Source organism: Rhipicephalus sanguineus, chromosome 6 (assembly GCF_013339695.2).
Source record: "Rhipicephalus sanguineus isolate Rsan-2018 chromosome 6, BIME_Rsan_1.4, whole genome shotgun sequence".
Classification (NCBI taxonomy): Eukaryota; Metazoa; Arthropoda; class Arachnida; order Ixodida; family Ixodidae; genus Rhipicephalus; species Rhipicephalus sanguineus.
In genome coordinates, this window is record NC_051181.1 from 431,510 (window position 1) to 458,154 (window position 26,645).

A 26,645-nucleotide genomic window follows, 5' to 3' on the forward strand; every position below is an offset into this window, starting at 1 on the left:
AAAGAATCACCTTTCTTCCCGATGTGAAAGGCTTCCGGCAATTCTCGAGCCAGCGCATCCCGGCTCCTTCGAAGTAGACGCGTGCGATCAAACGGCGGCGTGCAGCCACACAAAGCACAACGGAAAGGTAAATGAGACCCTGTTCCATTGTTAATTGATAAACAATGCTCCCTTAAACGTCCATTTGTACAGCGCCCTGCCTGGCCCATATAGACGTTGCCACAGCTCGGGGGAATTTCGTAAACAGTGCCCACGGCACAACGCAGGAAAGGCTTCGCATGCTTCTTGTCGCACACAGCCTTGACACCTCTCGAAGAAATGTGGGCACAGAGCCTCGAAAGCTTGTTTGGAGCAGAGAAGACCACTGGCACACGGTGCCCATTTGCAACCTTCTTTAGGTTGTGTGATATTTTGTGCATGCATGGCGCAATGTGCTGTCTTTTTCTCTGCCCCTGCGATGGCTCTGGCCTTCTGCATTCCCGTTTCAGCCTCTGAGCCATTGTTTCGGACACGGGAAGACCGAATGAGGAGCGGTGGTAAGCCGCGATAACTGACAAGCAAAACTATCATACAACAGTGCAGAACGAAAACACATTGCAGCTATGGCCCTCTTCCACTGTGCTTTGTGTGGCTGTACAGCGCGTCTACATGGAAGGGATGCACTGGCTCAATCATTCCCATCAGGAAAAAAGGCAATTCTTGCATCAGTCAGTTTTGCTGCACAATAGTGAATGTTGGATCTAGATCTCCTTTAGATGGCTGCGCTGCGAAGTGCTTGTCAATCTTAATTTTTTTCAGTTTTGGATTTTTTCCACACGCTCGTTTTTTTTTTTTTTCAAGCTCTTACATTAGGATGTATTCGTTTTGTTTGCTGTTTCTCAGACACCTTGGGTGCCATCTTCAGGGGTGGAAGCGGGCTTGAGTGTTTTGGAGCAGCTCACGGAGCAGGAATAATGCTGTTTTGGAGCAGCTTTGGAGCACCAAAATGTGTGTTTCGGAGGAATGCAAGCTAGTTTTGGAGCAGAATTGTAGGGTCAAACATCATTGTTGTTTAATTTTTTTTTATTTTTGGTAAACACAAGAAATTCCAACGATTTTAGAAAACATTCAATATTGATGAACCAACGACACTTAAACAAATGACACATACACACACACGCGTACGTGTTATAAAAACATCACAGCCGTGATTGAGCAATGGCTCAAGAAAACGAGATAAGCGACGTTTTGAATAGCTACACTTGACTAGACTGACAAATGAAAAACGTTCATGGTAATGAACGTTTTTCAGCAGCAGCGTTTTTGCGCCGCGTTTGCCGGGTTGCTACATTTTCGTCAAAAGCCTACGCTGACTTCAAAAAGTTCCTTCGAAATGCGCGGAGGTCAGCGCCATCTGGAGGCATCGGAAGAAACCAAACAAACACGCGCCTGCACCCTAAACTCAGCTTGCCGGACGAGCGGGCGATGCGCTGCACGAGGCGTTTTCTTTTCTACTTCGAGTAGGAAGACGCGGCGGCGCGATTTTGAGATAGCGTTCGTCAAAATGACGCGCGCGACCCTCCAAACGCGCGTAAATCGCGCCAAAAATTGCGCCACGCGCTTCCACCTTTTCTCTTTAAGTTCCCTTCCAAGATTTGTCAATTATTGGCGTCGGTTATACGCACGCAAATATGGTACTTGGGGTGCGATGATACTAGATGTCGCAAGCGCACAATTTGTATCCCGTGTTTCTGTTTTCGTACTACCTCGCATTCGTCTTCAGTAATAAACGTTCGAAGTGTCTATCTTGTTCTTTTTTGTATATGTCTTCACTCGCCACCTCATGTACCAAACCACACACAGCAACGGCGGCATGTCATGTGCTGCAGATGCTACGAGCGAATGGTACGAGCTACAGCGTACTCGACCACGAGCCGAGCGCAGGTTCTGATGAGCCAAAATCGAACAACGCGACCGGTCGCACTAGCGAGACTAAGCTCGTCGCTGCATGAGCGCGTTTACATGCTGCATTTATAACGTCTAAGGGCTTGTGTGCCATGCAACAAATTCTGCAAATGGAGATGCATGCTCTGGCTAAAAAATGAGTTTCGGAAATGGTCCCACCGACTTACACAGATCGAAGCCCTGTGAGTGGTTTCGCTGTTGGTAGTGGCTTCATTGACCGCAAACGGATAAAACAAATTTTTCGTTCTCGTGCAGACTTATGACACAAAAGCCATCTTACACACTCAGGTATACAGCGGTTTCCTTAATGCAAAGTGTCTAAATAATGGTCGCCTCTTTACGTCCGCGGCAGCTGCTCGCACTATCCTCATGGTTTCACATCAAATTAAATATTCGCAGTAAATAGAACCTTTTCGACAATATGAAGCGTCAACGCACTTATACTTTGATTCATGTTCGCAATCCCAGGCCACGATGACAGCAACCACCTCGTGCGCGCAGCGTGCCAAAAAACTCCGTTGCCGCCGGCGTCACAATCAAAATATGGCTGCACAACTCACTTTCTCGTAGCTAGCTCCAATACAAGCTCGCTAGGTTTTTTGCGCCTTCGACAAGGTCACGAGAGCGCGCCAAGTGATGTGATGATATAAGCTCGCTTATGCGCGCCATGACACGGATGACAGCGGCACATGAAGGCACCAAACGTAGCCTCGGTGAATGCATTGCAAAATATAACAGCACGAGGGACGGGACTGAAGACACAAAAACCACAGGACGAGTGCAGCACTCGTCCTGTGGTTTTTGTGTCTTCAGTCCCGTCCCTCGTGCTGTTATATTTCGCAGTGTCGCACCAACTTGCCCAGACAAAGTCTCGGTGATCGGTTCCGGCAGCGCACCGGAGCCCATCGCGGAGGCCGTGCACCAAAGACCGCTTGGGAGCAGTTTCGGCGCAATCATGCGTTTTGGAGCAGGATGGCGCAGCAGAAGCGGATTGGCGCAGCGTGGCGCAAATGGCGCAGCACTTCCACCCCTGCATCTTCTGTTGATGACTCGTCTGTTTGTCCCTACACGTGCAGTGAGTGAAATTGTTCTGCGCATGTCCTTTATATTGTGAATGCTTCGGGAAACTAAACTTTGTGATTTGGCATTCTTCCTGTCTCTTCTCGGTTCTAACTTTGCGCCACGTCTTTCAACACCAACTAGTGTACTGTTAAACACATGTGGTGCCTGACGCCCGACCTGTCGAACTTGAGCAGGCGCTACTGCTTCGAAGCGAGGCTTTGTCTGCTGTTCCTTGCAACGACATTCCACGTCATTCCCTCCTTTCATTCTGAGAAGAGAATTTGTGGAGCAGCAAGGGCAGAGAAACACGGTCACCCCTACACGGGTTGTTCGGTGAGCCACCCGACGAACTACAAGGCCATTCAACGAAGAGGATTACTTGCACCTCTTCGGCAACAATCACGAGCCTACCGCACGTGCCTTAGAAAGAGGCAGCTCGCAAACGTACAGATGCAAAAAGAGGGAAGAGAGAGAAGCATTTCGTATGGACCGACGCAGGCAAAAAAGCCAGAGGCGAAATGGCAGCCAGCGCCTCTGTCGTGCTTTGTAGTTGTAGTGATCTTTTTTTGTTGCAACGGCGTCTATTTGCAGTTCATTGAAAAAGCACAGAAAAGAAAAACAAAACTGAATAGTAATAATTATGAGTGAAAAAAAGCACTAAATACAAGAGACAAAAAAGGACACGAGACCACAGCGCTGTGGTCTCGGTGTCCAATAGTAATCTCAACTTTGATGGCATGCCGCGACCACTGCTAACGCTACATTTATCGAATCACAGGCTGGCGCGCTGCGTCGTCATTTCCGCCCGCAATAGTTCTGCCGAGCGCCATTACGGATGATGTTGTTGCCTTTTTTAGGAATAACCAGGCCATAGGCCCAGCATTTTCTGTAGATGTAGAGGATCTTTTTTATTCCATCCCACACAGCAACCTGTTTAGGGCGGTTAGGATGTGCGTTGATGAAAATGGCTCGATTCCTTTCCAGAACGCAGCTGGTATCTCGGTGGAACATTTTTTAATGCTTTTAGAGACTTATCTTAATAGCACTTTTATCAGCCTTGACGAACAGCTTTTTTTACAGAAGCGTGGCATCTGCATCGGGTCGTGTACTGCGGCGCTACTGTGAAATATATTTCTAGGTTACATTGACAAGGTGCTCGAGGAAGATTTTAGAAACAATGCGTGTTTAAACATTTTAACCGTTTTTAGACATATGAAATTGTTTTTAATGAGCAAGGAACTTTAACCACCAGTGATGCCATTCTGGATATGTTTAAACGTCTTGGCAAAGGTCTCTCCTTTACTCATGAGCTTCTGCTTGAGAATACCCTGCGCTTTTTGGACTTTAGTATTTCTTTTGGCAATGGTCATGCCTGCTGGCAGTATTTTCCTTGGGCACAGAAAGGTTTGGTGCCATATGATTCTTCCCAGTCAAAGACTGTGAAAAGGGTAGTTGCCATGCTCTGTTTAGAGTCGGCTCTCAGGAAGTCGTGCGTTCACGAAATGCAGGATGCATTTGACAATCAGATTTCCCGTCTCAAAACGGCTGGGTTCCCTGACTCGATGGTGACGCCAGTGGTGGAAACTCTCCTGCAGAAAGTGAAAGGTTCGATGATGATGATGTATGGGGTTTTATGGGGCAAGGGCCACTGATGGCCAAAGAGCGTCATTACTAATGATGGGATGTTTAGACTTGTTAGTGATTTGCATTGTCAGGATGTAGGATGGCTGTAAAGGGGCTTCAAAAAGACGCGCTCTGTACAAGCGTAAAAAATATATACAGTAGAACCCCGCTGTTACGTTCCTCACTGCTGCGTTTTCCCGGCTGTTACGTCGTTTTCCGCCGGTCCCGGCATAGCTCCCATAGGATACAATGTATTGGGAACCCCGCTGTTACGTCGTAACTGTCGGACCGTTCCCGTATGATACGTCGCGAAGTGCGCCCGGAGCCGACCGAGTGACTACCAAAGAGAGCGGCCATGGTGCATTTTCACGCAGCTTGGCCTCGTTTGACCGTAATATTAGCCGCATGAGAGGCGCAAGCAACAGAATCTTTCAATTGATGCAAACAAAAGCATGGCCTTCGAGATTCAAATTGCAAAGATGGCGTCTATGACATAACTGCTCGCGAAAGCAAGGCCTTCGAGATTGGCATTTACTATTGACAAAAGCATAGCCTCTGAGATTTGCATTGCACAAACATGGCGTGTATGACGTAATTGCTTGCGAAAGCAAGGCCTTCGAGATTGGCATTCACTTCTGCCATCGCGTTGGCGTAGACTCATCATCATCATTATATGTCGGAGAACGGGAGGAGTTCGAGCTGGTTGGAGCTCGCATGGTCGTGCGTGCGGTTCGCGGTCGGACTCGCCGCGCCGGTCGTGATTGCGTGTGCTTAGTTCTTTCATGCCTACAGCTGTTGGTGTTAAAAAAATCACATACGTTGATTACATTTCTGTGGATGAGGCCGTCCTAAGCTCCGCGTTTCTATCCATCGACTAGATCGTGGCTGAGTGCGCCAATTTTCGTGCTGCTCGTAAGAATTGAAATAAAATTCTGTACCACTAAATATTTTGCCGTTTTTCCTGTTTTTCGGCTCTTACGTTTCCCGTCTCTTACATTTATTTCCTACGGTCCCTTCAAAAACGTATCAGCGGGGTTCTACTGTATACAGTAAAATTATGGCGATGATGTATGGAGTGGTCTATGGTCATTGAATAGGTGATGAGCAATCGTAATTGCGGCAGGTGAGAAACGGTGACGTGTGCCTCCTCACTTCCTTTGCATCCAAAGGCATGGAGGCCAGTGCTGCAGCTCCCTGGGTAAATAACATTAAAACTATGTATGAAGGAAAGAAGATTACTTTTAAGGGCTCGTTTTTCTTTGTTAGACACAATATTAATGAGAACTAACAGACAATAATGCCAAGGTAAGTATAGGAGATGTGACGTGCAATAATTGGAATATAAATGTGAAGAAAGTAAAGTGGACGAAAAGATAACTTGCCGCCGGCAGGGACCGAATCTGCGACCTTCGAATAACGCGTCCGATGCTCTACCACTGAGCTACGGCGGCGGTCATCCCCCCGTCCACTTTTTATAGGGTATATATGTGCACTTAAACCTAGGAGTGTTAGTCAGCGCCGATCGCAGCCATGGCGGCGAGTGTGGAGCGCTCTTTTTCTGCCTTTTTTGGCGTCACGTAGCACGTGATCTTTTGATGAGATGGCAGCTGACCAATAATCCCACGCATACTACCTGAAGGTATCATGTCTGCCAGAACGAGACCCTTGCTATGAATGAAGGAAAGAAGATGACTTTTAAGGGCTCGTTTTTCTTTGTTAGACACAATATTAATGAGAACTAACAGAGGTTCGGTCCCTGCCGGCGGCAAGTTATCTTTTCGTCCACTTTACTTCCTTCACATTTATATTCCAATTATTACAGATAACATCTCCTATACTTTCCTTGGCATTATTGTCTGTTAGTTCTCATTTCCGCGTAAATGAGAACTAACAGACAATTTTGCACAGCTTGGCGCAGAATAGCACAGCACTTCCACCCCTGAACACTGTCAGATCCTGGGACAGGTTCATTGCAGCAGTTAAGCGCTGCTTGCAGTTCAGCTAAGTTGAATGGTTCATTGAATGATTAGTTTTTTGCACATTTTCTTTCTGACTTTTGCCTTTCAATAGTTGTTTTGTGTCGTTTGAACGTGTCGGAGTAGTGTGTACAGCTAGACACACGGTCAAAATGTGCCCCAAGAGAGTTTATGCTTAGTCTTCCAGAGTGTTGCCATCTGTGTTTACTAAAGGAAGTGAATGCGTTTGTTTGCCTCTTAACCTATTGACCCTGTTCCACGTCTTAGCCTAGTCTGTGTAGGAGTTAATACCTGATAAATACTTCTGCCAGCTTTCTCTTCTTGCCTGTCGGCGTGTTCGCCTCCCTTGGGACTTGATCATTTAAAAATTGATAAGATCCTCAGCAGTAGGCGAGTCGCGGAGTAACCCCCACGCTTTGCTTTGGTTTTTTCGAGCGTTCCGGCACTCGTCGTTCCACCATGGTACACCACGTTTGGGGGATAGCCACTTGATTGGGGAATGGATTTGAAGCGGCGTCAATAATAAAAGCGGTAAAAAACTGAACAGCAGCACCAATTTCTAAGGATGACATTTCAGGCCACGAGATACGAGTGATGGTTCCAAACTTCTCCCAATCTGCTGCATCGGCCTTCCACTGGGGTGCCTGTGGCGGAGATTCGTTTTCTTCCGGCGTGCTTAACAGTATGGGAAAATGGTCACTCCCGTAGGGGTTTTTAATAACATCCCAGTTAAAATCAAGTAAAAGGGTGGGTGAAACAATACTAAGATTGATAGATGAGCATCTCCTGTTTGCGAGGCTAAAAAATGTTGGCCCCTTATTGAGCAGACATACACCAGTGGAAAACAGAAACTGCTCAATTAGACGGCCTCGCGCATCACTGCGAGAGTCCCCCCAGAAGCTGCTGCGTGCATTGAAATCGCCAAGGACGAGGTATGGTTCTGGCAATTTATCAATAAAGGACTGGAATTCGTGTTTGTGTAAATGGTAGTGTGGGGGTATGTAAAGTGAAAGGTTCGAGGAGGGAGGCAAGGACGAGGGCGACCACTTTTGCCGTAAGACCTGAAGTGGTGCCTTATATACACAAGGTCAGCCACAACCTAAGGAAGGTAGCAGGCAGGTATGGTGTCCCCCTTGTTTTCTCGGCGCCCTTCAAGCTGGCGCGGCTCTGCCCCCGTACCTCCAGAGAACCTAAAACAAGACTCGGCTGTGGTAAAAACCATGCAAAGCCGTACGCAAGGTGCTCTACAGGAGTCGTGTACGAAATCCCCCTGACGTGCGGCAAGTCCTACATAGGGCAGACGGGGCGGTGCCTAAATGATTGAGCCAGGGAACACGAGCAAAAATTACAAAAAAGAAGACGTTTTGGCACACCTGCCTGCGCACTGTAAAGACTGCGCGTGTGAACCACGGTTTCAGGGGATAAAGATTCTGGGTAGAAGCCAAGACCAAACAGCTCGAGAGCTATTAGAAGCCTATTTTATTAGAAAGAAATGTGATCGTTGTGTCAGTGACACCTCTATCAGATTACTTCTAAGTGGATGCCCCGCTAGACTGATGAGCGGACGTAACTGTGTCTGCGCATGTCATAAATCGCTATATGTTGTTACTTCTTTCAGTGAATAAAATGAGTTGAATGTTTACTGCCCGTGTCGTCGTACCTCCCTCTGTCCTCGTCTTTCTTGTGCGGTCAAAATGTCAAACAGTAAGCACCAACTAGGCCAAACGCAAGTTCTCCTGAAGCAAATGTCACTGTTAAGTGAAATACTGTACTTATGCTAAAAACCAAATTTCAATGGTTTTCATTAAACATTCCGTATAGATGAACCAACCAGACTAACCACAAATTAATATACATATATGTTCCCATCAGTAAAATGCCACAGCTGCCAGAGCAATAACTCGGAGAAAACGTTAAGCGATGCTTTGGATAGCTACACTTTCACTAGACCTCAGATGAATGAAAAAAATTGCACTAGTGGTGCAAGGACTGAGGCATTGTTGCCCTCCTCTTTCCAACCCCTACACTGTACTACATGGCTATGCTCCCTCTCCCTCTCTATACTTGTTCTCCCACCCATCAGAGTTACCGCATTCCCCGCTGGACAAGTGTAGGAGCGAAGCAAAAGAGGATCAAGAGAGCGCGTGCCGGTTCATGATGATGATGATAGTTTTCGAATTCCGGCTTAAACAGCTCCGCTGCTAAAACGTTCTTGTTAATAAAACACCGCAGCCGACATGAACAAGACAAGACATAATTGCTGACAAAAGTTACCGCCATCTTAAACCCAAAGGGACTCTCTAAAAAAACCAACTTATAAAGCTTATCCTCCAGTCACTCGAGATAAGCAATGCACTGCGTAGCTAAACCTGACTACGCTTCACTGATACATTTTTTAAGTGTACAGACTGACAAAACACAGCTGCTGACATGTACAAATAAGAAGCCGAGAGAACTGAAATGTTCATTTTTATTGGATATCAATTATGTGGATACTCTCAGCGGGTCTTTGCCGTCATTGTCATTTTCCGTTACAAGTCCAAATCGATAATGGCGCCCTTCGCATCGGCAGAAGATGGGGGTGGCTGCATTGCTCGAGCAGCAACTTCCTTGTTTGAAATATGAAAGCATGGCCTTCGAGATGCGCAACCTCGCGACGTATTTATGGTGTTTTCAGTTTTATGGGAGAGCACGCGCGCCCATTTTCTTTCCTTAACGCTGGCGCGATCGCGGACTGACGGCGGGAGGCAAGGGGCCACGAGGAGAGGAGCACTGTCGCCCCTTTCCTAGCAACCCCTCTTTCCCACTGCCCCTAGCACCAATCCTCGCTTCTCTGGTCGTGAGAAAGGGAACTTGCCGCTGCGAGGGAAACAATCCTCGCGGTGGGGAGGGAGATGGGAGGTGGATAAAACAGCTGACCAGGCAGGGAGACGGCCTCTCTTGCTCTGCTGACCTGCAGGAAATGAGCCCCTTACCACATCACCACCCCAAGACCTGCGAGCCGATCATCGACCGAAGGCGTAAGCATTACCCTTTGTTTTCTACTATAGAGGACTATCCCTCTATGCGACATTTACGCGTTATTGCTAGAATAGCAATAAAGTGTTTGTTGTTCTAGCCTGTTGCCTTATTCACCCGAACCAGTCATAGCTGCGATGACTCTCGCTACGGGAAGGGCATAGAGTTTCTTACAATAATACCTAGAGGGGAATCTGGCGCTAGTGTCTACGCGGGCTCCTTGAGACGCACTTCAACCACCGTGGGAATGATGGGAAGTACAGGCTTCGGATGGATTAGGCTCTTGAGATTTGCAACGCTTGTTTGCCAAGTGTAAAACAAAGAGATATGAAGTTAATTCCAATTAAAACTTGCTTCATTCTTTTGTATGTAGAACTTATTGCAAAAAGTTTGCGTGACCGTGAGATGGAACTGAAACCTGGACAAATTCAACCACCAGGGTATGCATTGCTCTGCAATTGTGTTCTAGATTTGGCATCACCAAATAATGAATTATTTTTGTACAACACTTAAAAAGAAACACGCTTGTTTTTCCCTCGAAAGTACGCAGTATCTATTTATGGAAATAACAGTACTGTATTGAGTGAGAAACACTTAACATATCGTCTGCTGCGATGCCAGGTGCGTCTGTTCAAGTGGTCTGCCTCCGACGCATCTCTCGTTTTGTTGTGAAGTCGAGTCAGAGGAGCGCGACGGTGGGTCTACTTAGTTTCGCCGTCGTTTTGCAACTGATTTGAACGAGTTTTGGTAAGACGCACTTAACAAACAAACGTGAACTCGATGCAGTTTGCTGCACTGACATGAGACGCTACATCTGTGCGCAGCGGTGAGTGCACGACGCTTTGCTAAAACTGTCAAATACAACCTGTAAAGCTGCAGCGTCGCAGCAAACCAAGAGATCTAGTGGTCTTCAGCCTCTTTGAACAACAAAGGCGCTGCTTGAGTGCTTTGAAACGCACCCCACTACCCACGCCTCGCGAAGAACGAAACTGAAACTGTAGAAAAAGATCCGTAGACAGTTCGCTAGCTAACGCTATTCAATCCGAAGCCTGTACTTCCCATCATTCCCATGGTGGTTGAACGATCGCAGCGCCAGTTTCCTCTCTAGGGTATTGTATGAAATTCTATGGGGAAGGGGACATTGACACGTCCACGGTATGACTACTTGCGGCTGGGACCAGAGCTAGGCTTCTGCACCAGCCGTGCATGGAGCGGACCCCTTCAGTTTTAAAACACACATCTCAAAGGCTACTCTTTTTTTCGCATTTCTCGCCAAAGCAGCACCTGCCTTCTACAAAACCACAAGTGCCATCGTTATCGCCAACACGTCGACCGTGGACAAATGTTTCTTTGCGCAGCATTGTCTCTTGTGGCATGTGGACTTGTGTACCTCTCACTTCATTCTTGATAAATCGTCATTCGGGAGTCGAACTAAACATTGTCCCTCTCATAGAGATAAAAATGATGACCGGTGCTTGGAGCGACGTCAAGTAAAGCACCGTCGTGCACAGTTTCCTTGCGGGCCTTAGTGCTAGGTGACAACTTTGGGTGCGTCATGACCGCTGACTACGCTGTATGGTGCGTCAGGGAATTTTGCGACTTATTACCAAGCCTGTGGCATGTTGCGAGCTTCGCATCCGAGCCTTCAGGTGTCGCCACCATCGAAACGCCAGCGCACCGCCGGCAGCGGTAATCGAAACGCCATCTAAGCCTTTTTTTTTTGCCAATTTTATGAGACTACCCATAAAAAACAGTTTTCCATTTAATTTTAGGCTGTCAGAAGCGTGTATATAGCATTAACACTGGGAAGATTGGAAAGTGACGCACTTCTGGTGGTAGCGGGAGCCAGAAAAACAGTCACGCCGTACTGATGGTCATGAAAAGCCCGCGGATATGTTCGTATCAATTACAGGCAGTTTGCCGAATACTGTGAACGAAGTGATGCGACATATTGAGCTGCACAAGTGCAGGGACTTTAGCGGTATACTTTTATTTACCAGTGAAGGCGTCGTGCAGTTCGATGTATTTATCATCCAGAGCTGGACAGCTTCCAGTCACGCCGTACTGATGCTTGTGAAAAGCCCGCGGATATGTTCGTGTCAATTACAGGCAGTTTGCCGAAGACTGTGAATGAAATGTTCGTATCAATTACATGCAGTTTGCCGAATACTGTGAACGAAATGATGCGACATATTGAGCTGCACAAGTACAGGGATTTTATCGGTATACTTTTATTATACCAGCGAAGGCGTCGTGCAGTTCGATGTACAGTATAGACTGCTTATAACGTAAGTCGCCGGAGTCGCGAATATCCGCACTATAAGCGGTACCGCACTATAACCAAAACAACCTTCTTCAAAGGCTGCACTTGCGCAAAACGTGTTGAGCATGTAGCCTCGCGTGTCCGATAATCGACATATGCGATTTGGGGCGCTTACAACCACTTAAATCTCAGAATGTTCAAAAATTAACCGCCAAAGACCCGCATTGCCAACGAAATGAATACGGGGGAAAAAAGCAAACAAAACAAAGTGCCACCGCGGAAATTCGCCGACTACCTTTCAGGCCACCTCGAGGTATGCGCATTACACAGAAACCATGTCGAATCGCGACCGAAATTTCACGTGCTGAGCGGTACCGATCGTTCGATTTCACGGGCGCGCACGCGATGTCCAAGTCATTGCAATCGAATCGGAAACCACCATTCGAGAGGTGCATGTGCCAACCATGCCCTCGTTTTCATTAACGATATGATTGATTCCCTTCCCTTCAAGTGCAGCCATCGCAAAAAGTTTCGTTGATTCCGCACCAAACCGAAACTTTTATCGCCCGCGACCACTACCGAAAAGCAACCAACGCTGATTAGGCCTAGCCTGCGGTCCAGCATGTCGCGGGAAGTTTGTCTAAGACAACATGAAGATCGGACGTCGAAAAGATCGCACTCAAGCACTAACCCAAGAACAGCGCGCGTGATACGAAGTTTGTGTTCGTGGCCGGGAGATCAACGGCGACAAAAGCCCGCCAAGCCCGTTTAAGTCCGCGCACTGGCAGAAAAGGCGAAAGCTCGCGTCATGAAGCCGCAAAACTTTTCAACTTGCGGACGAGGTAGCAAATGTGATAACGACAAATGTGATAACGACGACGCTTTTCCCGACAGGAAACTTTAAAGCGCACTTGATGAGGACGCGATCGTACGTTCCACGCGGAACGCGCTGCTGGCAAGCAGCCGCGGAGCCTTGCCGCCGCCGGTGCAAAGGCTACTCCGTCGCCAAGGCAACCACCATCCTTCCCCACTCGGCGAGCCCGCGCAGCGCTGCCGCGGTCTTTTTCCTCCCTTCGCCCCTCGTTCGTTCACTGTGCGTGCCCTCGCCCTTCGTAACGACCTCGTCGCTCCCTCCCTCCCCAGCGTCGTACCTCCTTTGAGAACCGCACTCGTTACCGCGTTTGTCAGAAATATTTTCCCGCAACCACATTATAAATGGTATTTAATCTTGGGGGACTGCACAATAAGCAGTATGCGTATACATGCGGTTCTATGGGAGGGTAAACGGGAGTCGAAAAAGACCGCATTATAACCGGTCCTGCACTATATGCGGTTACGTTATAAGTGGTCTGCACTGTATTTATCATCCAGTGCTGAACAGCTTCCAGTCATGCCATACTGATGCTTGTGAAAAGCACGTGGATATGTTCGTATCGATTACAGGCAGTTTGCCGAATACTGTGAACGAAATGGTGCGACATATTGAGCTGCACAAGTGCAGGGACTTTAGCGGTATATTTCTATTACACCAGCGAAGGCTTCGTGCAGTTCAATGTATTTATCATCCAGTGCTGGACAGCTTCCGTGCTCCGGACATCTGTGGTGGGGCTATGCGTAGTACGTACCTTCTTTGCATATAAACGCTTATGCATGCATGTTTTCACTAATATACATGCTAAAACGCTACCTACGTGTCCTTTATTTTATGTAAACACAGGTGCAGTCGCAATAATTGTAGCAAGTTTGTGTTTATTGTGTTTAGCAAGCAGGTTTATTGTAGCAAGTTTGTGTGATCAGCGTTGTCATTTCGCACGGCCTGTATGCGGCAGCACTAACCTACTAAAGTAAATATGAAAGCATACCTGCCAAGTTTGGAGAAACGGAATCATGGAGATCTACTCAACAGGGGGGGAGGGGGGGGCGGAATGCGATAGCAATTATATGGATACTGTCAGCGGGATTTTGCGGTCGCCGCTGATCTGTACAGAGTCCAAACCGATAGCATCGCTTACGCATCGTCTGTTCTACGTGCGAGTAAAAGCGCGCTAGCGCTAGGGACGACCGCGGTTGAAGCAGAGATGAAACGACCCGGCCGTCACCGTCGCGCAAAGGGCACATGCGATAACATCGCTTCGCGTGTGAGGCCTGTCGTCGCTTGCTTACCAGTTATTTCGTCGGGCAAGGGACCATAAGGGGCGCCACTGAGACAGGGACGGTCGCGAGCGCCGGCGAACGCGCTATCTCGACAGACATCCGTAACGGCTACCCTTTTAAGTGCTGGGCTCTCCACTTAAAGCAGTAGTGACACAAAATTTTGAAGGCGAGATAACTTGTGGGAGATTTTTGTGTACACAAACGCATCATCTACAAAATAATAACGGCTGATTTAGTATGTGGCCAGACGTGGACAGACAACCTTGCTCATGTGGCCAGACAAAGCATTGCACGCACGGGGCAAAACTGGATTTCCGGGAGATTTTCCTATGACCTGTACAACCGGGAGAAACGTTCAAAATCCGGGAGTCTCCCGGGTAATCCGGGAGACTTGGCAGGTATGTGAAAGATACGTCTGAGTTTCTAATGAGTAAGTGACTGCAATGTGCATTATGGAAACGAGAGAAATTCAGGGAGGGTGGAGAGGGGGCTGAGGAGAGAGCGGGGGACAGCCGCGACGCAGAAGCAGATGACAACGGCATCGTCTGCTATGTGGAACGCCAGCCACCATATCAAAGCACCCTTGTGCTTTGAAACATATTTCATTTTATACACAGCTATAAATTATACAAACAATACTCATAGTTTTTGAAACTAAATTGCACGTGAAAGCTGATAAAAGCTTTCTCTGGTGAGAACAAGATAACATTTTTAAATTGTTTTTGCAACTACCGTTATAATCCAGACAGCGCTACCATCGCGTCCAAATTTTCGTCCCCATTGGCTTTGTGGGCATGTCACTCCCTTCTCCCTTGTTATTAGGTTTCCGGGCGCCATATCGGATGGGAGCACAGCGAGCGACTTCATCGGTGCAGATAACGAGAAAGCTGTTTCTGACTGCATCGATGCCCATAAGATAGCTGACATTGCAGGTGCTGTGGGAATGGACCCGTGCGGTTTGAAGATGCCAATGCCGCCACTGCCACCACTAAACCCTTTACCACACTACAGAGCTTGCATCGGTGTTCAGCGTCGATCACCGCTGTTGTGGCCGAGGGTGCTGAATTTGCGTATTTGGAAAGCTATGATATTGACGATGACTTGATGAATTCACAGCGCGCAAGAAGCAAGACAAGTTTGCGGACTATTTTCATGCGAAATAAAGTGCGATAAATTGCAAAAGAAGTTCTCGGCTTGTTCTTTATCATATGTGAGCGAATCGTCATGTTCGCGTTTTTTACGATTTCCGAAAACTGTGTCAAGGCCTGCAGTGCTTTAATTTAAGCCTTAAGTACGCATATTTTGTATTTCGAATTCTCGATATATTGAAACATTTCACGGTCCCCTTAGAGTTCGATATATCAGGGATTGACTGTATTTTCGATATATAAAATAGTTTATATATCGAATTACCTATATATAGAACTTTCTTGTGATCCCCTTGAGATTCCGATATATCCGGGTTTGACTGTATATTTGAAAGAGTGGCGGACTGAACAAGTTTGCGATTCATGTTACTTGGAGATACAGGCACGTAGCTAAACAGGGACCTGTCTTCTCATAATCCTTTGGTTTTATGCTCGTATCCCCATTTCCAACCAGTACCCCCGGCCTAACATTCAGGACTTCACATCAGCTTTACATGCCTCAACAATATTCTCTAATACTGACTTCGTCTGAGCCTTTCACCAAATCCCAGTAGCAGGAGAAGATATTCCTAAGACAACAATTACCACCCCATTTGGCGTCTTTGAATTTCTCAGAATGCCACTCGGCGTTTGAAATGCTGCACAGACATTACAGCAGTGCATGGACACGATCTGCCATTTGTGTTTGCCTACAATGGTCCACTAGCACGTCCGCCTTCAGGTTTGCAAAGTTTTATGAAGGTCTTGTTGTCATGAGTAAGAGCCCCTCGGAAGAAGAAAGACGATGACGAAACGTTCGAAATGGTGCGAACGCGCGCACCATAATAGGCAGAAGCCTGAGGCGCGTGACCCTAGCCGTGATCGGGACGCAAGCAACAACGCGCTGGCATTGTCTACGTGGGCTTGGCAGGAGAAGGTTGTCTCTTCAGCAAGCGTGCCGGTGACGGGAGCGGCAGGAGTTCGACTCGGCAGCCTGTGACGCGGGCATCCCGAGAGGTGGCCAAAGACCTCGACCCGGTTCGAGTGAGCGGGGCAGAGAACTAGTGATGGACCTACCATGCGCCTGGCTCTGGCAATCTTCAACGCTTTGTCAGGGTCACGCTGTCGCCTTTCCCATTGCATGCAGGAAAAAGTGTCGGAACGTATAGGCAGAGTGCAGGGCTCTTATCATTGCCCAAGAAGTGGGCACTGCACATGCGGTTTCGGTGCTTCACAAGCTGCCGATGACCTCCATTGGGGCTAAAAGAAGGCAGAGTTTATGAACACAATGAGCAAATATGCGCAGTAATAGCAAGGAAAGCATTAAAAAAATGAAGAGCGTCTGTTTATCTCACACGTCACACCGCCCTGATCAAACGCTCTGATCGCTCGTTCTCATCCGCCTCCTTCCATACAAATCCATTTAATGTTAATTTTGGCAGCTTACCAGCCGTATTTCTGTAGCTGTTGTGACAGCCATACACGTAACAACAGCGTAGTTACACTCCTGTTTGACCACGAATTAGCTTCGTCCTTTCGGGCTGCTGTGGTTCCGCCCGTACGCACCCGCTCTTAGCCACAACTTATTAGCAGCGCGCCACGCCGCGGGCGGTGCCACTTGTTCAGTCAAAGCTGAAGCGCACTGGGCCTATATGCATACCACTGCGCTAGGCCACATGCACTACTGAGGAGTTAGCTGAAGATGTGTATCATAAGGATTGCTGGCGACTAAGCAGTACTGGCACGTTTGCCGCCTGCCGCCATCACGCCTCTGTGCATTTCCAGTGCTTATCTGTAAAGACATCACCGCACTACGCTGTGACAGTGGCCCCTTCAGATCTTCAATATGCTTACTCCATCACACCTTGGCATTGCAGCAAAGCTGCCTTTCGGACTCTGCTATGGCCGCAAACGGATCAGCTCACGAAAATGCTGACTCAAACCTACGAGATGATAGATGCGAAAGAGGTGGGGGCTTTAATTATTGTAGTTTCGGACCTCAAGTTTGGGCAGAAAGTCCAAAATTTCAGATGTTCTTATACGTTGATGTCTATGGGGCAGATAAGGAACTCGAAGGGCCCTTGTCTGCCACATCAGATGGACTTCCACAGAAGTTGAAGGAGGAGTAGAGGTTGAGGAAATCAGAGTTCTTCAATCACAGCAGTTGTTAAACTGCAGATCCCAAACGTGGACATCCCCGATTCTGCGGGAGCCTGCAAGTTGTCGCGACATCTGGGAGCAGCAATACAAAACACCAGATCGCCGCAGCGCCACCCCTGCGTGCACTCCTCGCAAGCTTCTGAACGCCACACGTAGCGCTGGCGTCGTTGCAAGCATTTATTAGTTTGTTTCTTGGTCACAAGATGATGCCTGCGATTTTGACCAATCTGAGCAGCTGGCCTGCACTGAGCAGGCCAGCTGCTCAGCGCTCCTCCTGCACATTGGAGGAGCGCTAGGGGAAGGACGTGTTTTTCAAGGGCTGCAGTACGACAGCGACAGATAAGTGTTTTTGCATGACTTGAGCTGGGCTCTATCAGTAGCTATATGAGTACATAAGCCACTCACGTAAACCTTATATTACTTTGTGTCGTTTTTTGTGTCAATCGTTCGGATTTTTTGTATTTTTTTACCCTTCCACCATGCGGTTGAGGTGTGCACGTAGACCGACCACACGTGTGCACGTGTTTTGAAGTGTAGCGTATTCATAGAGGTTTGTGGAACATTTTGGCTCAGGGCAGTCTACGTAGTACGCCGTGTCTCGTGGTTTTCTGGTGTGACAATTCTCTAACTTGTGGACACTGGTGAATGGATCTAGCCATGGTCAAAAAGACCGTAAAGTGTTCAGTGTGTGGGGTAGGTTGAAAAATGGGGGTTTGTGCAGACGAGAAGGCAGAAGATGATGCCAAGTGTACACAATGCAAGTTCAAGGCGAAAATGGAAAATAATCAGAGCGGGCTCATGATCAGAATCGCAGAGATTTTTGGTTACAATAAAGGGTACGTATCTGCCTCTGGCCAGAGGGGTCAAAAGCTCTCTGAAGCTCGACAGCTGCAAGTTGGCAGGAAGCGATAGCATCCAAGGGAGGCAGTAGCAGTACCGCAACGCAGTGTCTGCTGTGATCCACATCAGGTATAACAACAGCTGCTGCGAACAGGTACTTTGCAAAGCAACTCTAGGGTCTGGCTTGTTGCATGCACAGAGGGGCGCATCCTATATCAAGAGCACCTTCGAAAGCTACAAAAGCAAAATTTTTGTTGGCTTATCGTCGTTCCCACATAACATTTTTCCTTTGTCCCCACAGACAAATGTGCAACCGAGATCATCTGTGCACTGAAGGGTGACCACAGCAGGGCCCGCAATTCAAAACAAGCTCATCTCCGAGCCTGAAAGAAAGACAGTCATTGTGAAAACATTTCGAGCCTTTGAGGGTACAGGATGCACAGGTACGTCATCCGCTAACAGCCACAAGACGGTCAAACACGTCATGCCTGTATGTTTTCAATCATTTCTCTTGCTTGGCACGCGATGCCACCATGCGGACATACTATGTGGGATTTTTGTCTTGCGCCGACATCTCTCCGGGTATTTTTTTTTATGCTTTACTGCAGCAGTGCACCAGCTAGTTTCGGTTTCGTTCTTCAGCGGGTTCCCGCTTGTTGCGGCTGCAAAACTGATGGCTTTCCGGTTTAGAATCTCTCGAAGCATGACCATTTTGTTACTCTTTCGTTTATTGCTCCCCGGGGTGTGATTACGCCTGTTTCCGTGCAGGCACCGACTGACACAAATGATGCCGCTGTAGTTGCATTTCCTGCTTCGGTCACTCAAAAAAACCTCTTCCTTCTCGCTGGCGATAAGACAAAGGATTGTTATAGGTTTCATACTTGTTTTCACTTCCCAGACGCACTCACAACTACACAGTTTTCTTCAGTGCGCTCACCCGCGCAGTTTGCATTTCTCTGCGGCAAGTGATGCTAGCGGCGATTACAGAATCTGATTTCGTAAACGTCAGCCCGTCATATGAGGAGTTACATACAAGTTAAGACTCAGATGTTGATGAGTGAGCAATATCTCGAAAGCGTGTGTGACGAGACAATGGTGACTGAATCAAAAGTGGCTTTTCTCCCCCTGTGTTTCCACTTAATGCCACTTCACGCACTAATTTTTTCACCTCTGAACTAAACAGACATTTATCTCAACGCATAATTTTTTAACAGCCATATAGGTTTTTCTGTTCCAGAATTTACCTTGCTGTTTCTCAGGAATAAACCGTGCGTACACAGGAACCAAAGTGATCTTATTGTCATTTTGCGGTCACCCAAAAAGATTTTAGACCATTTTTTTCTGAAATAACATTCCTCTGAAGAATTTCAGTGAGCATTAAAATACGCATTTTTGGAACACATTTCTCGAAAAAAAATCGACCCTCAATGGGTTAATATAGTTGTTGCTGTGATAATATGTGCAATAAACACATGCAGTTGAGCTGATACTTCATAATAGCTGCACAGTACACTGATTGTTTTAAACTGCTGAGAGGAGAGCACTGTGAATCAGTCTGCATCAGTTTTACACTCACACCTCATTATAACAGTCACATCTGACACGGAAATAACTGTTATATCCGAAAATTCGTTATAAACGCTTCTTCTTAACACTGTATCTATTACAAGACCATTCTTCATTTATTCGTTATAACCTATAATTCGTTATATCCATGATCGTTGTATCGAGGTTTGAGTGTATTTACAATACTCGAGGCCCTCCTTGGGCCCATGCAGGAGTGGGTTCAACTTTGAATACAGTTAAAAAATGGAACCACATTAACAGAGCAGACACAATATGAAGAAGAAACATGCACATTCTACTTAGACAACCTGTTAATATCATACCATGTCAGTTCATACATATACTCTGTAAGCCATCAACACAGGGTGTACGTTCCATCAATAATGTACTTGGGAATGTACTGCAAATTGAACACATGCTGCAGCTATGATTTACAGTTAGTCTTTTCAGTTTAACGGACTTGTGAAATTGCGCCTGTCTTCAGTGCTGCATGCGCATAATTTGCGACAACGCGTCAATGTTCCACCAACGTTACAAGGGTGGCATGTGTAGCATCATTTTAGAATTTAGCTTAATGTTATACATACATTGTAAGAACATTTTGTGAATGTTTATTTCATGTTGAAGAGAACATTATCAAAACATTTTTAATAATGTTAGAAGAACATTAAAATAAATTACATTACTCACGTTCACGTTACCCTTATGTTCAGCTTTAACATTATTTGAATGTTGAACATAAAGGTAACATTATTATACTGGAGAAAATGAGTGCTTACAAGTTCTGGTGGGATCTCTGGACACAGTTGAAGACAACGTTGGTGTCTGAGTACATGGTCGGGTACTGCATGGCATAAGAAGCTCAATGACAAATTATGCACCAGCTGCAATGAAGGATAGGAGGGAGGCAAAATCTAAATTTGAGCACTAGTGGCACCTGCGTCACAATCCAAACTACTTCCTCTTTCACTGCAGACGTGATTCATCATGAAGATCTAACAAGCACGTCACTGCTGGCCAGCCATTGCCCAGACTCATCCATTCTTCTACGACATGGCAATGATGGCGAGCACAGTGCAGTACTGAAGTGCAGCAGCACTTTCGCTACGTGTGCTGCATTCATAAGAGGCAGCCTGGTCTTTGGAAGCTCCAAATGGCAAACAAAGGCTGGCGTTTTCACAAAACTCCTTTTGAACTAACCTGTGGAGTTTCTTGCCTCGTCTTATGAAACATTGGCTTAAAGCATGCCTCTGAATTGAATCACAGGCTAAATTCATGCTAAAAGAAAACGGGTATACGTCTAATTGTTTTTCGGGGTTACAGTAACGTCACGAACAGCTCTAAATGACTGCCAGTAAGGTTTTTAGGAGTCGCCTATCATACTGGTACTCGTAATTAAATGCTACATGCACACCTGCGTAATCAAGGGACAAAATGTGCTGCGTCCGATTTACAGCTGTACGCTTTGCAGCATAACACCAGTGTATTGTGACAAAAGAGACACAAGCGTTCTGCAAGCAATTAGACCAATGCCAGAAAAGTTCAGAAGTGCTTTCTATTGTTACTTTCTTTCAGGGTTGAGGTTAGGACTGCTTTTAGGGTGATTTGTGAACATGTCCCTACTATCAGAAAAACTGCTTGAGATTCGCGACGAATTGGAAGATCGTCAGATGGTCACAAGGACGAGGACAAAGATTGAGAAAGAGCACAGGCTGCGCGTTTCTTAATCTTTCTTCTCAGCCACATGAGTGCTGCACTAACTTCATACCAATTAGCTCACTTTCCAGTTCTAATGCAAATTGAAAGAGTTCGTATAGCTTTACCGTGGCTTGGCCCTGTACTTCACCACATGCTCACTTTTGGTTGGAAGCCCACTGTAACTCTGCCAGGAGGCAATGCACTTCGCACCGTCTTAGGCCCTTGGTTATATTAAGGGGACCCTCAGGGCCCCATCGCAAATCTTGGTTTATCACTGGAAGTTACAAGGTGCCATCTGGAAGAAATTTAACTGTCTCGTTACCATGCCTAAAGGTTGCTGCACCTTTGCTATGGCTGGCATCGGCAAAAGGGTCTCCTGCATTAATTCTTGCAAGTGCTTCAGGTTCACCGCACTCACAAAGGCAACATAGTAACTGCACTGTTACTCTGCATTCTGGGGCATTAGCGTAAACACAAAGTGTATTCTCGGAGCATGCTGATCGGCCACTTCGGTTTTGTTTGTGAATGTGAGACTTCATCCTGCGTTTTTTTTTTTTTTCTGGAGTGTTCCATTTCAGCATTGCAAACACTGATCGTAATAAGTTATTGCTGGCAAGAGAACATTGGTAAAAACATTACCCGACAATAATGTCACCGCTCGACAAAGAGTGGCTCACCTTGACGTCGAACTGCTTTCGTGCCCTTCCAACACGGAAAGCGAGCCACATGTTGACGATGGCAGAGCCCACCCCAACAAGTATTACGTAGCCGTACTCCTTTGGCATCACCAAGCTATACGCAGCAGCCATGGCCTGTCAACCAGAAAGGAAGGAGAAGGGCACAACCTCAATGAAAGCCAACGAAAGTATAGGGGACATTATTCGTAGTAATTGGAATATAAATGCGAAGAAAGTAAAATGGACGAAAGGACCGAACCTGCAACTCTACCAAATGAGCTACGGTGGCGGTCATTATCAATTATATCCACTATCAATTATATCTGTGCATTTAAACCTGGAGTGTTAGCGCCACTTTCGGACATGGCAGCGAGTGTGGAACACTTTTTTTGCAAGCTGGCGTCACATGCTACACGATCTGTTTAATAGCTTATAGTTCTCAGAACCAATCTGTATCCAGGAAAATAAAAAAAGCAAAAACAATAAAATAAACAAGAAATACATGATGCGTCCGACATGACGCTACAAGCGGAAACCCACGCGAAAAGTCCGTTTTAAGAGACGTTAACTATTCACTGTTATTGAAGACTACTTGTACGCTTTCCGAAATAAACTTGGTTGAAAGTCAGCGCTCGCCTTCGTCCCTTCTCTTGTCCTCTGTCAAAATTTTTGCGCTACGTGAACAGAGCTTATGCAGCAAGCCCAGCTTGTAAACAAGATTCTCCTTCCCCCTTTTAGGGCAATGGTAGCCGAGGAGGTGGGCGATCGCCCCTCTGGCACCAACACTGGTATGTGCTACCTAGCATATACTGCCCCTGTACATGCTACTGGTACCGCCACTGTATACGCTAGCTTAGGTAGTATATACAGTAACTCTATGCTGAGAGTACTCCAGCTGCCACCCTGCACAAAGCACAGGGTGGCAGCACCTCTCTTATTCTATTGCCGGGGTCATTTGGCCACCTCTCCTATTCTATCCCCAGGGTAGGGGTGAGACGGCTGAAATCGATTTGGGAGCAGTTTTGGGAGCAGCAACATTTCAATTTAGGAGCAGGAGAACTTTGTTTGGGAGCAGTTAGCGGCATTTATTATGTCGCTTTTGGAGCTTGAAAAAACAAATTTGTAGCAACTTGGAGGAACAAGCACATATTTTAATCGGCTTAGAATACACATAACATTCAAAGAGCCTTTGGAGAAAGCTTTTTTTTAACAGATTATTGCCAGGTATGAACTACACTACCTCTTTACAAACCACACAATTTGTATAACCCGGGTAACAACATAGGAAATAGATGAAAAAAGTTTTTCCAACTAGGTTCACTTTACATTTAGAAATAAGAAAAGAACATCACACTTCTTTACTACGAAAACCTGCGCAAAATAAACAGGGACAAGTGAGACACTCGCACAAGCGCAGACTAGCAACTGGAAGTTTATTGAAGGAAGCACAAAAATATAAGTAACAAGAAAAACCACGTGAACGATTAGAGGTTGGCGGTTAGATAGTCTATCTCTAGTTTGTGTAACGTAAGCGAAGGCCTTGCAACGCACATGCTGCCATACTTGTGGATGTAGAATGCCTCAGCCACTTCTCGCGCTGTCCTATCTTTATGCCTTGACAACACCTTTGTTTCCTGCAACAACGGGTGACATTTGCAAACTTTGCAATGCAAGCACAAATTTGATGAAGGCTGAGCTTTCAGCGAAGCCCTGTGATCCATTAGACGATTGTTCACACACCTCCCGGTTTGCCCGATATAGCATTTTCCGCAAGACAAGGGGATGTGATAGACAACACCCTTGCCGCATGCAACTAACGCCTCCCGATGATTAACTTCACATTCATTCCGCTTCTTTCCTTTGTTGTCTATACAACAGACATATGGGATGACAGCGCATCTTCTGTGGTTCACAATCTTTCTTCGATGCAGTTGGTGATTTAAAATATTTGACTGCTTTCTCGCAAGTTGCAAGCAATGACGAGGACAGGAAACCTGCTTGCGTCAATTGAGCAACCTGGCCTTTAAGACTCTGCCTCATCAAGTGACAGCATGCCTTCGACAGTGCAGACCTAAAACAGGAAAAAGCAATGCTGTTCTTAACCGTTTTGTATGGGAAAATCTGTAACTCAAAATAGGTTTTTCAAATCTTGGTGCATACATGTAACACGTGTGATCAAAATCAAAAGATGAGGTCAAGTATAAAAACTGCAGTTTGTTACCCGTAGGCAGTTCACGTGTAAAATTCAAGCCATCACCATGGTTCTTGAACCAAGATAGAACTGTATCTTTAAAGGGCCAGTAAACAACCCCAAGGTCCAAAAATTGTAATGAAGGGAAATATGCGCACTTTTGCTACATGAACATGCTGCCGCAATAATTTTGGGAATACGTGCTATAGTAAGGAAGTTAACGGGGTTAGAACATCCGTTTCAGCTGGTTTCAAGTTTTCGTGCGGCCTCGCCACCCTTCTCCTCCACAGGGAGGGGAAGGCGTAGCCCGTCGTCGTGACTCCACCCACTTCGGCAACGTGACACGACGTCAGCAATTTACGCCACCGGCGAGCGGGATCAGTCGCAATGTACTTCCGCTTGCTGCACCTCCTGGTTGTTTATTGTTTACACTGTCGCACGTGCTCCGCAACTTGACGGGCAATTTTCGGCTTTTCAGTATTTTTGAACCTTTGTGACAATTCACAATGCAGCAGGACTGTGTCCTTGCTTTCCAAGAGGACGAAGGGGTGCGAGAGAAAAGCGTTGAGAACCCCGCTTGCCGCAAGGGCGACCCGTCCGAGCTACCGGAGATTCCCCCTTTCTCCGCTCGATTTGCAGGCAACAACTGAACAACGCTTCCTCCACGTGTTGCTCATGTCGAAGGCAAACTGCGTGCAGGTGCCATGCAGTGCGGGGAACATACGCATGACAACTGCGTTCTGCGTGGCCGAAACCGCATCACCGCAGGGCCAAGAAAGAAGGCGCAGTTTCGTAGCGGTGGGTGGGAACAGGAATTGACGTTAACTCGACTACTGTTTGTTGAGACCTGGCTTAGACCAATCGACGAGCTCAGTGCTACGTCAACTCGCCAATCGCCGAGTTTGCGTCACTGCGCGTACGAGGAGGATTGGTGAGGCGTAGGAAAGAAGCGCGGGAACTGTTTTTCGAAATGTAGGGTCTGCGCGGCGCGCAGCACTGTAATATTCGGAAAACGTGATCGCCGCAGTCTACTGTACGAATCAGCGAGCTTGTTTGGGGGGTGTAAAAAAAAAGTCGCAGCCTGTTTACGGGCCCTTTAAAACAGCTGCCAAGAACCAAATAATCGTCAACGAAACGGAATATTATTTTTACGCTACCAGGTAACTTCCCTTCAATTTGCTGGTCTAATAGGGGATATTCATAATGCTTGGTGCTCCGGCAACAACGGGCGTGTCGGCCATTTTTTGTTAGGCGCCATCGCGGAACTAGAGTGACCTAGAATAGGGGGAGTGTCCAAAGCGCCGCGCGAATACATGGGAGGAGCGAGGGCCTTTTGCGGTGACCTTCCGCGCTGCGGCGCCGCCGTGCCGGACCCGTGGGCTTTCTCCGCGGCGGAAGCCACGTCAAAGCGGCGAGCGTCTGCTACGCACGTGACATTTTGGCCGCTATTAGCTAAGATTGCGGAAATTTGGGCAATATTTAATACTGCGTCACTGCAAGATAATACTGCAGCGACTCACCACACAGAGAACGCATTTGTTTGTGTGTTGTGAAACGGGAATTTTGTATGTATCCTTTCAGCTGGTTTGTCACCGCATTGGTCCACACTTCCGCGGCTGTTTGAGGAACGCATCCTGCGCGCACTTCATCGTGAGAAAAGGCGCTTAACTTACTTTCGTGTGGAATGACGAACGTGAACTTGCTGCAGGAGAGAATAAATAAACTGGAGATAACCAGGAGAACGCAGACCATATGGACGTAGTAACTAGTAGCTCATGCATGCTAACGCGATTGCACCCTTCATATCCTATCTTTTATTTCGTGCATTTGATTTGTTTTACAAGGCTGCCTCCGGCACTCTGCTGTTTCAAGCCATTTCATGCGAAGTCGAATATGTCAGTTGGCGTGGCCGCGGTACCAAAAGTAAAAAATTACTTGCGTAACTCGCGTCTCATTCACTTAGTATACACGAAAATTGGCACGGAGGGGCACAAATGTACATATGCCCAACACGACCAATAGGTCATGGCATCACTAACCTGACATGCTTGCCGTTTGCGTAATAATATATTGTGTGGCGCGCAAACCCGCTTTCTGTAGCCAGAAAACATTCTGAGGATGTGTGGTCTGACGATTTGTTTCCGTCAGGTTATAAAAAACGTGGTGGTCACCAAATCAATGTCAACATGTAAGACTTACCCATACATTTTGAAGAACTGACCGCATAGCTAAAATGTATGCGAAAAAATTACATGAAAAAAAAAAAAAACATGGTCCCTTATGCATTCGCCTGAAATGACTCGAAAGCGAAAACCATCTTTTAGATGCGAAGTATCTTATGGCGGA

At 46.8% G+C, this 26,645-nt stretch overlaps 1 protein-coding gene across 1 annotated transcript in view; it reads right to left on the reverse strand.

Moving 5' to 3' along the window:
* Window positions 1–26,645, reverse strand: part of LOC119395564 (microsomal glutathione S-transferase 3) — a 111,685-nt gene that overhangs the window by 66,580 nt on the left and 18,460 nt on the right. The window contains exons 2-3 of the mRNA XM_037662538.2: window positions 22,109–22,243; window positions 20,513–20,577 (exon numbers count right to left, since the gene is read on the reverse strand). Of these exons, the coding sequence (XP_037518466.1) occupies window positions 20,513–20,577; window positions 22,109–22,240 (197 nt within the window). The 5' untranslated portion in view covers window positions 22,241–22,243. The remainder of the gene's footprint in view (window positions 1–20,512; window positions 20,578–22,108; window positions 22,244–26,645) is intronic.